At 31.6% G+C, this 14,848-nt stretch overlaps 1 protein-coding gene across 4 annotated transcripts in view; it reads right to left on the bottom strand.

Moving 5' to 3' along the window:
• LOC129905230 (uncharacterized) overlaps positions 1-14,848 on the bottom strand; it is a 124,449-nt gene that overhangs the window by 91,827 nt on the left and 17,774 nt on the right. For 3 of the 4 annotated variants that reach the window (XM_055980676.1, XM_055980673.1, XM_055980675.1), the window contains one exon: positions 9,824-9,976. In XM_055980676.1, the coding sequence (XP_055836651.1) occupies positions 9,824-9,976 (153 nt within the window). The remainder of the gene's footprint in view (positions 1-9,823; positions 9,977-14,848) is intronic. The other variant, XM_055980674.1, reaches the window with a different exon arrangement.

Genomic DNA, 14,848 nt, shown 5'->3' with positions numbered 1-14,848 from the left:
GGTGTCCCGTAATGAGATAAAAATATTTAAGGGGATGATTCTTGGGTATATTCTAAGAAAAAAATTGTTCTAAAGTAACTCTCTATCTGCAAATTTGATAGCCTTTAGCGATGACCGATGACTCAAGAAAAGGCTTACTTTGGTATTTTTTTTTTTCACTTCAGAAATTTCCGATGTAGTGAGCTTAGAGCAAGCTACGATCTACAATCGATCTACAATAAGTGGTTAGTAAATAACACATGCACAAAAATATATACTACGATACAAAACTAACAATTAACATATATTACATTAAAAAATTAACATTGAAAAACAGACATTGAAAAACAATTACGATAGTGGTGCACTGGTCCGAAAACTTATTTTCAATCCCACCTTACTTATATTAAAGTCGATATAAGATGTGTTTAAGTTAAAAAGTTTACACATATGATTAAGAGGTTCATGTATGCCATAGTTTGTGCTATGAAAGTCAACGTGTAAAAGTTCAAATCTTCGAAGGTGGTGAGACCCTCCGCGATAATTAATCCCGATACAGGCTAACAAGGTTGGAGCATCAATGTGTCCATTAAGAAGTGGATGGAGAAATACTAGGTCATTATTAACTCGTCTTTGATATAGAGTTTGAATCTTAAGAAGTTGGATCCTTTGTAATTGTCTGGCATTTAACTGGGTTAAGTGTTAGACCATTTTTTTCACACCAAGCACTAAAACTATTAATATCGTTCTGTAAAAGAACGTGATCATCGTTAGATTTAATTATTTTGAATATCTTCATGTCGTCAGCAAATATTAAAATTTCACTCGAACGCATGCATGATGTTACATCATTTATAGCGAGAATGAATAAAAAAGGGCCCAGGTGGCTTCCTTGAGGAACACCTGAGTGAGCAATGAAAGAATCTGAAAGACAGTTTCTAAATTTTACCTGATAGGACCTATTAATAAGGTATGATTCTACCCACGCTATGAAAAATGGCGGAAACCCAAAAGCCTTAAGTTTAAAAATGATGACTTTATGACTAAGCTGATCAAATGCCTTTGAAAAGTCTGTGTATACGCAGTCTACTTCCCTTCCCTGCTCTAATGCATTAGAACATTTATGAAGAAAGGTGTTACAGTTGATCTTTTTCTTACAAACTCGTGCTGCTGCTCACATACAAGATTTTAACTGAAAAAAGCGAGCCCGGGAGCCAACGTCATTATTCAATGTTAGAGATGCTAACACTTGAATTATTTTTTTATTTGTAGTAATAGAGGTAATCAACAAAATCGATGCCTGCCACCTCAACAGTGGTTTGCCCCAAAAAAGGGGCAAACAATTGTTAGAGCTGCAAAAAAAAAAAACAAGGTGACATGTTTAACATGCTAACACCTGAAACCTGTCTAGAACGTTAGTTGGCATTGTCTTGAGAAAAAAAACCATGCCTGCCACCTGTACAGTGGGGCGAAGTTATCCTGCCGCTGACCTTAAGTTGTAAAAAAAAAATGAAATTGTTATATGTGCCAATGGCTGAAATATGTTAAGATTTAGATAGTTAGTTTGACATTTAAACTAGTGGAAAAACCATGCCTGCCGCTTGCGTCTTGGGAAGAAAACGCCGGCAGGATCCAAAATAGTCGCACATCTTCATACTGTATACACTTCAAAAATATTTTGTTTTTGGGTAGAAACCTGTGAGAGAAACAATTTTTTGATGAATTTCGTAGACTTTTTGATAAAAATGATTATCAGCTATAAAAGTCTTGTATCACTCCAAAAAAGGGACAACGGGGGGAAAATACCTTTTTTAATCTATTAATTATTTAATTTTATGTGATCAGCTATGAAACTAAATGTATACAACAATATACATATAGGTTCTAAGAAATGAATTTTCAAAACAAAAATTTCCAAAAAGAAATGGAAAAAATGAACAACAAATAATACTGTGCATCCCAAAAATAAATCAATGACAAGAAAATAGGGATGCGAAAAACCAGCCGGTTTAAACCGGTTTTGGTTATTTTGTTTCGGTCAACCCGTTTTTCTTCGTTTTTTTTTTATGCCCTCCCGGTTTTTGCAAAAACGGAAAACCCGACAAAAACTGAAAAAAAGCCGAGCGAGACAAATAACTAAAAACTTACATTCTCCCTCTCAGCTAAACACACAATTATAAATTTTCGTATTTTAAAAACTAAATTAGTACTTATTTACATAAAATTTTGAAAAAAATTAATTTTTTTTTTGAAAATTTTGATATTGAAAATTAATTTTAAATTTTTTGTAAAATTAGAGGTTTTTGGCTTTAACAAAAAGTAAAGCACGTTATTCTATTTGTAACCGTTGATTTTCAATAATCTGTTTTGTAAATTAAGTCAATTTTTTTTAAATTGCCCCTCCCCGCTAAACGGGAGGACCCCCTCCCCTTCTCATACGACTTTTTTGTCTTCATGCTCTAGGTTTTTGGCACATTCCTCCTGAAGCACTCTGTTTATCAAGCCAACATAAAAAAAGGTATTTTTACCCCCTTTTCCCCTTCTTTCTGCGCCTTTTCTTATTTTATTGTTATAAGGTATTAATTTTTGCAAAATAAATGTATATTATTGTATACACTTAGTTTCATAGCTGATCACATAAAATTAAATAATAAATAGATAAAAAAGGGTGTTTTCCCCCCTTTGCCCTTTCGATACCTACCTATTTAATTCTTTTCAATATCTTTTGTATTGCCCGAGATATCTTAAACTGAAGTAAGTGGGTTTGGCTTCATATATCATAAAGAAGATAATGACGTTATAAAATTTATAAAAATACCAAACAACATAGGATATCTCGGGCAGTAAAAAAGATATCGGAAATATTTAAACAGATTTAAAAAGGTGGTAAATAGTTCTTATAAAAACCGTTTTTAAATATGCTCAAACAATTTTCCTTATTATAAAGAATAAGGTCCGAAGTACTGCATTTTCTAACGGTAATATTTCAAAAACGGGAGCTGATTAATTTTTTTTGACTTTGACTTCAGCACACTGAAAACCTTCAGAAAAGTAAATTTTTGTTTCGGCAACAAAAAAAAAGTTTAATTTTGTTAACCAGTGTAATTAAAGGCACATTTCAGGGGGTGCAATTAGGTCGGCTGAGAGCCTAAGTTGTAAAGTGAGTATGATCTGACTGCAATCATAGGTTTCAATCAGGGAGATTCCACAAACCTGGTCAACGGAATCCCAAGTGGGGAGGGACTAGACCGTGTGAGGTACTGCTGCGGGGGCAAAAACCCCTATTCCGACGAGCTGAGCCATGCATAGCAAGCATGCCACAGCCCTCGCAGCGTACATTCGAGTCTTCCCTATCCTTTTCTCCTTCCTTTAGCGCTATATTGACCGTCTTACATGGAGGGATATCGATTTTACGATATAAAGAATCCTTCCAAGGCGCGAGTCGTTCGAATTCGCTTATTCCCTTCCTCCCCTGTACCCTAAACCTCAATCCTATTACCTCGTTTCAATACCTATTTCTATTATAGTTTAAGAAAATTAAGCATAGCACTTGATCTCCATGGAATTTTTTTAATAGAAATTATTAAAAAAAAATTATATTTTTACTCTGACTGAATTTTGACCCCTACCTAGTACAAACACTTATTTAATGTACTTTCTATATCTTTGATAACATAATGTGCCATCAATTCGCAAAATAAAACCATGTTTCCAACAACAGAGAGTCCAATAACAAAAACTTTCGAGAACTAATACCTTTTTTCTTCCAGTAAAAATGAATGAATTTAAACAAACGAACATCCATAACAAAAATAGCTTAAAAATCGGAATTGACGTGTGAGCTTTTTGCGTGAAAAAAATATTCCTTTACTTTGCTATATTGACCGAAAATACGACTAATATATCGTCGCCTGAGAATTGTTTTGTCGTATACGCCAATTTTGGAATTTTGGGAAATCGCATTTTAAGGTTTGAGCTTTTATAAAAAAAAAAACTGGCCGATAGATTTTTTTCAATTTTTAAAAGAATATTTTGTGCGATATCTTCTTTATATTTATGTTGTCAAAATTGTCACATCTATTTTAGTTTTCAAATTATCAAGGTTTTTATCCAAAATCAGTTTGTCGTAAACGCCACGACGTGTTCCATCCCGAACACGTACGACAAAGTAGGCGCACGTACAACCAGTGGCGTAGCTACCGCTGTATCAGCTGTAGCCATGTAACAGGGCCCCCGAGATATAGGGGCCTCCAAAAAATTGAGTAATAAACATTTTCTGACAATAATAACCATTTTTTGTACATGTGCCTTTGGAATAGTTTTTTTTTTCCTTTGTATCTAGATCAACGAAACGAATGTAAAATTGTTAGTATCGATTTTTGTGTTTGAAAATATAGATCCTGTTTACAAAGTCCTTCGACAAAATGACTTAAGCACTATTCACATGAGAACGACCAACGAACGACGAATAAATAAGAAAAAGTGATTTTAGGCACGTTTCAAGCCCTATTTCCTCAAAAAATTTCAACAAATCAATAGAAATATAGTTTATATATGAGTTTATGATGCATTTATTCCCTCTTTAATATAAAATGTTAATAAATTTGAGAAAACAAATTTATTCGTCGCGAAAAGAATTTTAGTTAGTACGAACTGTCAGATTGAATTAGCGTTCCACACAATCCACATTCCCAACGAACAAAAAGTTCGCACGTCCTTAACCTCAAAAATCATGTTTGTTTTGGTGGTGAACATTGTCAAATTAAAACTTCATTCGGGACGAATTAAAAACTCTCATGTGAAAGAAATGTCAAAATCAACGAATATTCGTGCATTCGTTGGTCGTTGGTAGTGCTCATGTGAATAGTGCTTTAGGCCAGTTGTAAAAATATTTAATCCGTGGTTCAGCATTTTTTATCTTTTGAAATCGGTGGTAAAGTTTAGCATGTTTTAAGGTTTTCAAAAATAAAAGCAGGAAAATAACGAAGCGCTTTTTTGATGAGTTGGCAGAAGTAATTAAGTAAAAATTTCAAATCCGGAATCGTGCTTTGAAGTCAACGTTTACAATTGCCGCCAGGGATATTTCGATGGGTTAAATTCAACAAGGATTTTAAGCCTTCATGCTTCATGGTCTGAATAGTATGTTCGACAGCTTAGTACCAGATAAACTGTTTCCGTTTTCAAATGATGTAATAAAACAAGGATCAACAAAACTGGTAAAAAAGGAGAATCAATACTCTCCAGTTGTTTCTACGAGGAACTAGTTGCTTTAAAATGTGCTTAAAATTATTCCATAAAAGAACTTGCTAAATTATTACGTCCCTTAATTTGGTGGATCCTTTGTGGCGGAATCAAAGAAAAACTAATCTCGGATATTGAAGCTAGTTGATTGCGTATTTCTTGTCCAAAAATCAATTTGTAGATCCTATGGTTAGTTTTATATTTCAATTTTAAGTTTAAAAAATGCACTTCCAGTTTGCTTGGCCATTGGAACATTTTTAAAAATACCTGCTGTTTTAATTTTTTTTTGTTAATTATAGCTTTTACGGTGCAAATCCACATTTTGTAGGTAGCTCAACTCTTTTTGAAATGTTTAAGGTTTTATAAATAAAAGTAAGCTTTCAAAATACGAAAGAATGCAAAATTATAAATTTTTTTTTGCAGAAATTATTGAAGTTACTCATAAAGAGTTTTGTAGAAAAATAATCAAGCTACAAAATCGAGGTTAAGCATTCCATTTGGGTCTGGGTAACTTTTAATTTCTGCAAAACAGTCCGGAATACTATACAAAAATGCGTTTGAAAATTTTCCCTTTTTGAACCAATGTTGTTAAGGCTTAAGGCTGTGTTCAAGTCTAGGAGATGGAGGGGCCCCCAAAAAAATTTGGATACAGGGCCCCCAAAGGACTAGCTACGCTACTGCGTACAACATTCCAATACTAAAAAATAAATAAAAAAATTTTCACAGTTCGTTTTTATTTATTAATTAAATATTTAAAAAATAGTTTCTTATTACATAGAAGTAGTATTGGTTTGACTTAGAGGCTCAATTATTAAAATAAATATATCTAAAATAAAGAAAAACCAAAAAATATGACCATAAACATTAGACTGGGCCAAAAAAATAAAATATTTTTTTTTTGAAAGTTACTTCGAAAATCTTGTTCAGGATGATGAAAAAAAAAATTGGTGAAAATTTGAGCCGTTAAAAAAAATTTTAAGAGGTCTATCATCGGTGTTTTTTATTTTTATACATGATATGATGTTTTACAACAGAACTGCTAGACGATCAAAGTAAAAAAAATTTCTGTTCATTTTTTCTTATATAAAATTAAATTTCCTACAAAAAAGATCTAATTGAAAATTTTCGTCAGACGAGCCGTATTCGAGTAATTAAGCTTTTAAAATCGAAGTGTTTTTTCAATTTGCCTGTTTCACTTTGGAATTTTGTGATGAGCAAATAAGTGAATGGAAAAATAAAACCTCGACAGATTCTTATAGGAAATTTAATTCTCTACAAAAAAGGTCTTGTAGTAATTTTCCCTAAATTGAGTTTTGAAGAAGTTATTCACGATTTAAATCGAGAAAAAAATTAAAAAATCAATTTTCAATTTCAAAATTTTCTAATTCACTGAAAATTCAATATTTTCAAATTAGCAAGATGTTTTCTTGTAGGGAATTAAACGTTCTATAAAAAGTTCCTTGGCAGCAAATTAATTGCTTTAACCGTTTAGAAGATAATCGTATTCAAATCGCAAATGCATACTTGTCATAAGAAAACTATTGAAATCAGTGGGCATTGGTTTTGATACGAATATCTTCTTAACGGTTAAAGCAATTAATTTGCTGCCAAGGAACTTTTTATAGAACGTTTAATTCCCTACAAAAAAACATCTTGCTAATTTGAAAATATTGAATTTTCAGTGAATTAGAAAATTTTGAAATTGAAAATTGATTTTTTAATTTTTTTCTCGATGTAAATCGTGAATAACTTCTTCAAAACTCAATTTAGGGAAAATTACTACAAGACCTTTTTTGTAGAGAATTAAATTTCCTATAAGAATCTGTCGAGGTTTTATTTTTCTATTCACTTATTTGCTCATCACAAAATTCCAAAGTTAAACAGGCAAATTGAAAAAACACTTCGATTTTAAAAGCTTAATTACTCGAATACGGCTCGTCTGACGAAAATTTTCAATAAGATCTTTTTTGTAGGAAATTTAATTTTATATAAGAAAAAATGAACAGAAATTTTTTTTACTTTGATCGTCTAGCAGTTCTGTTGTAAAACATCATATCATGTATAAAAATAAAAAACACCGATGATAGACTTCTTAAAATTTTTTTTAACGGCTCAAATTTTCACCAAATTTTTTTTTCATCATCCTGAACAAGATTTTCGAAGTAACTTTCAAAAAAAAAAATATTTTATTTTTTTGGCCCAGTCTAATAAACATAAAAAAAATTTAAAAAATGTCTTAACAAAAAATAAAAGTCATTCTATGGCTATGAAATATGTAAGAAATAAAATAAAAATAAACCAAGTTTGGTTAAATTAATATATGGTCATAAATAAAAGTAAATTAAATAAATATCAAACTAAAGAATTTATTCTAATTTTTTGATTTGACGCTTCATAATATTCTTGGTCTGATTTATGTAGGCATAAATATGAAAAGGCTTTTAATATCAATAATCTTATCCTTAGTTATCGAGTTAGATTTTTTAGTAATTTGAAGGCATTGGCTGAACAAATTTACAGGAGTTGCTATGGTAGACTTTTTATATGTTTTAAATATTGATGAGCTTTTATATTCCACTTTTCTACCGCTCGCTTTATAATATAGTGTAAAAGTATCATCAGTATCATCAATTTGCAAAACAATAACGCAAATTTAGCGAAGAACAATGGCACCTTAAAAAAATAATTTTCGACCAGCAGGTGTTTTTTGCGAGCGGGTGCAATAACAAAACTCACAACAACCCTTTTTCGCTTCGTTCACTACAACGCGCGTGAACGAAGAGGCGCCACGGGCTCGGCGCCCACGACTACAGTCGACTTGTTGAACTTGTGTGTTCGATACAAGATCAATAAGTATACAGCAATAAAACAGCAACCTTTTTTTCACTTTACTTCGTTGAGGACAGCGCGCGCGAACGAAGTGACAAGATCAATAAGTGTACAACAATAAAACAATAAAACTGCGACCTTTTTTCACTTCGCTCAAGACAACGCGCTTGAACGAAGCGGCGCCCGCGACCGACGGTCGAGGGTCGACTTCTTGATCTTGTGTTCGATAGAAGATCAACAAGTGTACATATTTATAAGCGGTACTTGTGACCGAGGATGAGGTCAAGTATCTAGCGGCAGGAACAAACGACAAGAACCATGACAAAATTAAATTAATCTGAGATGTCTCTCAGATGCACATTTTTCTTCCTTGCACCTCTAGGAATAGTGCACAACCTCAAGTAGCACAAAGCTTAATGCAGCCCTTAGTTTTTAAATTCATTGTCCTTATAGCACATGAAGTCCTTATTTTCAATAAATACTTTTCTAGTATGTTTATTATATTTGTTTATATTCTATTTGGGTCATATACCTACATACATGTAAGACAAAACAAGTTCGAAATTTTCTATCCTATCTGTTTTGTACGACGTACGACAAACCAATACTGAAGAAAAAAAAGCTGAAAAATACATAGAATTATTGTCGTAAACGCCAAAAGTTGGCGCTTACGACAAACCAACGCTAATCCGATGCCTATTTTGTGGATATACGACAAAATGCACACTAATTATCTCAGTAACGGTAAACGATAGGACAAATCTGATAACAGAAATGAAAAGAGAATGTTCTAAAACCTATTACTACATATCCAGTTTAAAAAAGTGCATTTTGGCGTTTACGACAAAACAACTCTCGGGCGACGATATGTAGTATGTCGCACTTAAAAAATGATAAAAGTAGCTTTTTTGTCAAAGCTTTTTAGGAAAAATACATATTTTGAATAAGTTATAATTTGATTTTTTTAAGGAATTTCATGCAAAAATATGTAATTTTTTTTTAATGATTTCTTACGCCATATTTCCGTTACCCGTATTTTTTGAGAGAAACAAAAAGCGCAATTATATTAAAATCCCTTACAGTAATATGTATATAAAATTTAATCTAAATCCGTAGAGCCGTTTTCAAGGACATTGTAATAACTCAATGACGGTATATGGGAAGAGCCGCGATTTAAAAAAAATTTAATATCATATTTCCATTGTCCGTATTTTTTGAGAAAAACTAAAAATGCAGCTATGTTAGAGTAACGTATAATATTACTTATGTAAAGTTTAATCGAAATCGTTAGAGTCGTTCACTAGAAAATTGCAATAACTCATTAAGATGTAGGGGAAGAGTCGACATCGGCGATAAAAAAAAAAAAGTTAATGTCATATTTTCACTATCCGCATTTTTTGAGAAAAATTAAAAATGCAGTTTTGTTAAAACTACGTGTGTTAAATTTAATAAAAATCGTTAGAGCCTTTTTCGAGAAAATTGCAATAACTCGAAAATTTTGTATGGGAGGTATACATTATAAGCAAGATATTAAAAAACAACCTGGGAAATTACAAAAAAAAACCATCTGTACCAAATTTCAAGAAAATCCGTCCGTTTAGGCTGCGACGCACCGACTGACGCACAGACCGACGGACGTCATAACGAAAACCACTTTTTCGGACTTCTCCATCATCTTAATGTTAGTTTTGATTAAAACCGCGATTTTTTTTTTTTTTTTACACGAAACCAATGCTTGCCCTATAGAGCAAGTAGAAAATCGTTACCAACTTACCAAAGACCCAAGGGCTGACATTTCAGTATTTTTCCTGTAGAAAACTAAATCCAGAGACCCCCAAACTCCTCGCCATGAAATAACCACGAGTGTTCCGACAAAAATCACTGAGAAAAATGTATCCAAAAGGTAAAGTCCAGGACGGTTAAACTTCTGAAATAATGAAGATATATGTACGTGTACGTATTTATTAAACATTTTGATATGTATCTTTTGTTTTGAGAAATCAAAAGGTATAGAAAAATCATTAGATACTTTTTGTGCAGTAAATTAAGAAGTCTGTCAAATTTGTTTTAGAGTTTGAAGAAAATTCTCTCAGAAGGAAATAGAACTGCGAAAGACTGTGTTATTTTATTTGTATTCTATATTTGAATATAGATAAATGTTCCTAACAGAGCAACGTTGACATGCTTGAAAGAGTTCTTTTATATCGGTGGGGTGGGGAGGATTCTTGCAAGGCAGGAAAACTCAAGAATAACAAACTAAATATATCATGCCAGGACTGAACATTCATAGATATTAGGTGTGATTTTTATTACAAACGGTAATAACTGGGCAAATAGACGCAGTCGGGGCTAAGCAAGTTTGGTACATCTAAAACGCAACAACACTTTAGCCCCTTGGGCTTAATAGTTAAGCCCAGAGATTTCTCTGGGCTTAACTATTTGAATAGTTTTAGATCTGTGCTACCGAACTAATTTTTTCATAAATTGTTTAGAATTTGTTTAAAAACGTGAAAAGTGACGTTTTTAATGACAAAATGTATTGAACTAGTTTTTGCTAGCATACATTTTTGTATTCTCTTTATAAAAAATACAAGTAAAACCATAGCCGTAGCTAGGATTTCGTTTCGGGGGGGGGGGGGGGTTAGCTCAGACCAAACAAAATTTTGTTTTTAGAAATCACAATACTTTGTATCAACTATATGTAACTGCAGTCGATTCTAAATCTCGCTAAATCAAATAGTCATTTGAACTGTGTAGAAGCGAAAAATTTGCCAATATCCTTTTTAAGTATTTTTTAGGAGAGGAATTCGTAGTTAAAAGTTTAAAAAAGCCCTGCTAACGGTAAACGAATTTAAAAATGGCCGAATATTCAGCGGCATCTCTAGTTTTGTAGGTACAAAGAGTGATAAGTTGGTTAATATAAATTGCGAGCGTTAGCGAGCAAGAAAATTTTTTTTAAGAAACAAATTTTAACCATTCTAAGGCTTTATAAAAAAAATTATTTCGTTCAATTTAATATACAGGGTGTCCCAAAAGTTAACGTCGAAACGAAAACGGTAGATAGGGTAGGTAGTGACAGTTATCAGAAAATAATAAAAAAAATCGCAGCCATATATTTTGGGAGTTATGGGCATTTGAAAAAAAGTCGAAAAAATGGTCACCCTGTGACGGTTTTTCATGTGCCGTGACTACAAATCTTAATTTTTCTCATTTTTTTCTTTTGTTACGGAACCTTGAATAACCCTGCTATCAAATGCATTCAAAAATTTTAACTCAGCTGTATCAGTTTTAAAGAAAATATTACTTTTTACCCAACTTAGTACTAAAAATTTTTACATGACTCTAATTCAATGAGCCGTAGTGTAAAAAAAATGCACTACAATGTTTGGGCAAGTTGCCTTAAAAGTTGGTGTGTTCAATTCTCTTTTCAAAATGGTATAACATTGTTGGGAATATTCCATAAATAACCGAGATACATTTTTTTTTCTTAAGAAATCCGACTTTTTTATGAGGTAATTTTTCCATGTTATTCAAGTTTTGTACCCTTTCAGAACCTTTCAGAATATTTTTTCGATTTTCGCACCATATAAAAATGCTATTTATATACCTAAAACTCTAAATAAATTTCGGAACATTCAATAAGCAGTGCTGCCAAGATTTCCGGTTAAGCCCCGATGGGTTTTTTTTCAGTTAAGCCCGGTTGTAATAAAAAACACACCTATTAATTACTTTCAGATGAATCAGATGTTTTCGTAAACGGACATTGGATGATATGCATAAAAAATAGTTAATGCTTTTATTTGAAAAATTGTAAAGTATGAACTTTTTTATCCACATTTTGTGTACATCAAACCTAGTTTATACTTATTAATTTCCTATTGCTAGTATTTACTATTTTTTATGCATACGGGTCATTGTTAGACATATTACGCCATCTGATCGGAAATGTCTTATCCCTGTTTCCCTTAATTATACTCGGTAATAATTTTTAGTTTTCTTATTTCCTGGTCCCTATTTTACCAACTACAAGTTACAAGCACATATTTGTAACTTGTAGATCACAAGTACAAATTTGTACAATGGAATTCTGTTTCACAAAGTACAAATAAGTAATTCACAAATTTGTGATTATTGAAAAAAAAAATAATTACAACTAACTCTTGAAAACCACAAGTTTGTAGAACTACCGTTTATATTTTTTTCTTGTAAACAACAAATGAACCACACTCATCATGCCAGTTTGGATGTATTCAAACATTCAAAGATTCTTTTGCATTTAAAGAATCTGGAATAGATAAAATGTGAATAAAATATAACAAAAGCTATTGTACATTATTGTTTTATATTTTGAAAAGTGTTGAGCTTATGTTCCTGTTTAATAAAAAATATGTGGGACTCATACAGAGCCTTAGGATAGAGATTGCTAGAGATTCGGGATCCCGGCCCATTTTTTGATCCCGAAAATCCCGGTATTATAGCTCTCCAATCCCGGGATTTTCGGGATTGGTGGCTAAATATTCGCATACAAAAAATGACACAATTCTGCAAAAAAAAATATGTAAAAAGTAAAGAACTTTCCTTACTAGTTGATTGTGAAAAAGTCTTCTTACGATGATTGAACGCTTTGCACTTTTAAAACAGAGCATTCAAAAATCGTTTATCGATCTCAATCACCCTATAAGGTTTGAAGAAACAGATTTTGATTTAATAAATGAGATCATTGAAGTACTGGCTCCAATAAATTAACAGTTGAATCTCTTTGTCGTTCTGATTCTAACTTGTGTACAGCGGATTTCTTTTTCTTTCTTTCTAAGCAGTTAGAGTCGAAAACTTTAACAAACTGAGGACAGCTTTTATTAATCGCTTGAGCTTGCGGCGGCGAGCGGAATTATGTGGTGTTCTTGCTCACCTACAGAACTCAAAAGTAATTTTCGAAAACTCAAGCTAAGAAGTAAGAAATTTATTTTCAAGTCCCAACAAAATAACATTAAATTAATAAAATTAATAAAAAAAAGTTTAAAAATATTGGTTTCTAATTACAGCTTATTGTTTTTGGGACTACTTAAAAACCAACTATAGGGTTACAAAACAATATTTTCAAACAAAATATAGCTTTATAGACCAGTGCCGATGCCTTCAAAAACATTAAAAAGTACAAAAAAAATCATAGTAGGATGAAACCCATTGGAAGAGGAGGGGAATATGATAAGAATGAAAGGAAAAATAAATTACGGGCGAGCCGAGTTCGGGAAGTGGGTGGGTTGAGTTTTTAATGGTAAAAAATGGTATATCTCGATTTCCGGCAAAACTACAAATCCTATAGAAAAAAGTTGTATGGCAAAGTTTTAGGTAAAGCCTGGTACGCTGCTCGCGCTAAATTTTAGCCGAGATAAAATTCCCATACAAGTTATCGATAATTTGTATGGGATCCATTTTATCTCGGCTAAAAATTTTCGATAATTTGTATGGGAGCTAAAATTTAGCGCGAGCAGCGTACCAGGCTTAATAAAAAGATCTACAACTTTTGTACCAACAATTTTTTCACATAACCTCAAAATTTATGTGAAAAATTCAAAAACCCGAGTTTTTGGTTTTCTATTTTTATCTTTTTCAAAAACAAAAATTTTTCTACGAAATTTGGTGAAAACTTACCTTATAATGTTCCAAATACACTGTAATTTATTTGATTTAAAATATTTATTTGTTCACCTTATTTTGACTTAATACCAAAAAAACACCCTAATTTTCAATCGAAAATTCACGTGTCAAAATATCAGCTTTTTTCAAAAAGTCGGTGGGCATTTCGTTCGTTAAAATGTCTATTTTCTGATGGTGTAAAAAAAATTTTGCATTGGTATACTATAGAACATGTTCTAGTAAAATTCAAAAAATGAAAAAAGCTTGAATTCTAAAAAATTTTTTTATCATTGTTTACAATTTTGGCCTATTTATTCAAATTTACACTTTAATTACTCAAAAAACGTAAGATTAATCAATGTTACATGAAATCTTACGTTTTTTGAGTAATTAAAGTGTAAATTTGAATAAATAGGCCAAAATTGTAAACAATGATAAAAAAATTTTTTAGAATTCAAGCTTTTTTCATTTTTTGAATTTTACTAGAACATGTTCTATAGTATACCAATGTAAAATTTTTTTTACACCATCAGAAAATAGACATTTTAACGAACGAAATGCCCACCAACTTTTTGAAAAAAGCTGATATTTTGACACGTGAATTTTCGATTGAAAATTAGGGTGTTTTTTTGGTATTAAGTCAAAATAAGGTGAACAAATTAATATTTTAAATCAAATAAATTACAGTGTATTTGGAACATTATAAGGTAAGTTTTCACCAAATTTCGTAGAAAAATTTTTGTTTTTGAAAAAGATAAAAATAGAAAACCAAAAACTCGGTTTTTTGAATTTTTCACATACATTTTGAGGTTATGTGAAAAAATTGTTGGAACAAAAGTTGTAGATCTTTTTATTACCTACAACTTTGCCATACAACTTATTTCTATAGGATTTGTAGTTTTGCCGGAAATCGAGATATACCATTTTTTACCATTAAAAACTCAACCCACCCACTTCCCGAACTCGGCTCGCCCGTAATTTATTTTTCCTTACATTCTTATCATATTCCCCTCCTTTTCCAATGGGTTTCATCCTACTATGATTTTTTTTGGTTTCAAAAATTATCGACCCTGGTCTATTACTCCATAGTCAATAAACTAAGCTGTTAAATAAAATAAAAATAAAAATTATACTTTGAAAAACAAAGAAATTAAACCACTTT

This window comes from Episyrphus balteatus, chromosome 1 (genome assembly GCF_945859705.1).
Source record: "Episyrphus balteatus chromosome 1, idEpiBalt1.1, whole genome shotgun sequence".
Classification (NCBI taxonomy): Eukaryota; Metazoa; Arthropoda; class Insecta; order Diptera; family Syrphidae; genus Episyrphus; species Episyrphus balteatus.
Note: the sequence above shows the minus strand (reverse complement) of the source record. Positions and strands in the feature narration are given on the sequence as shown.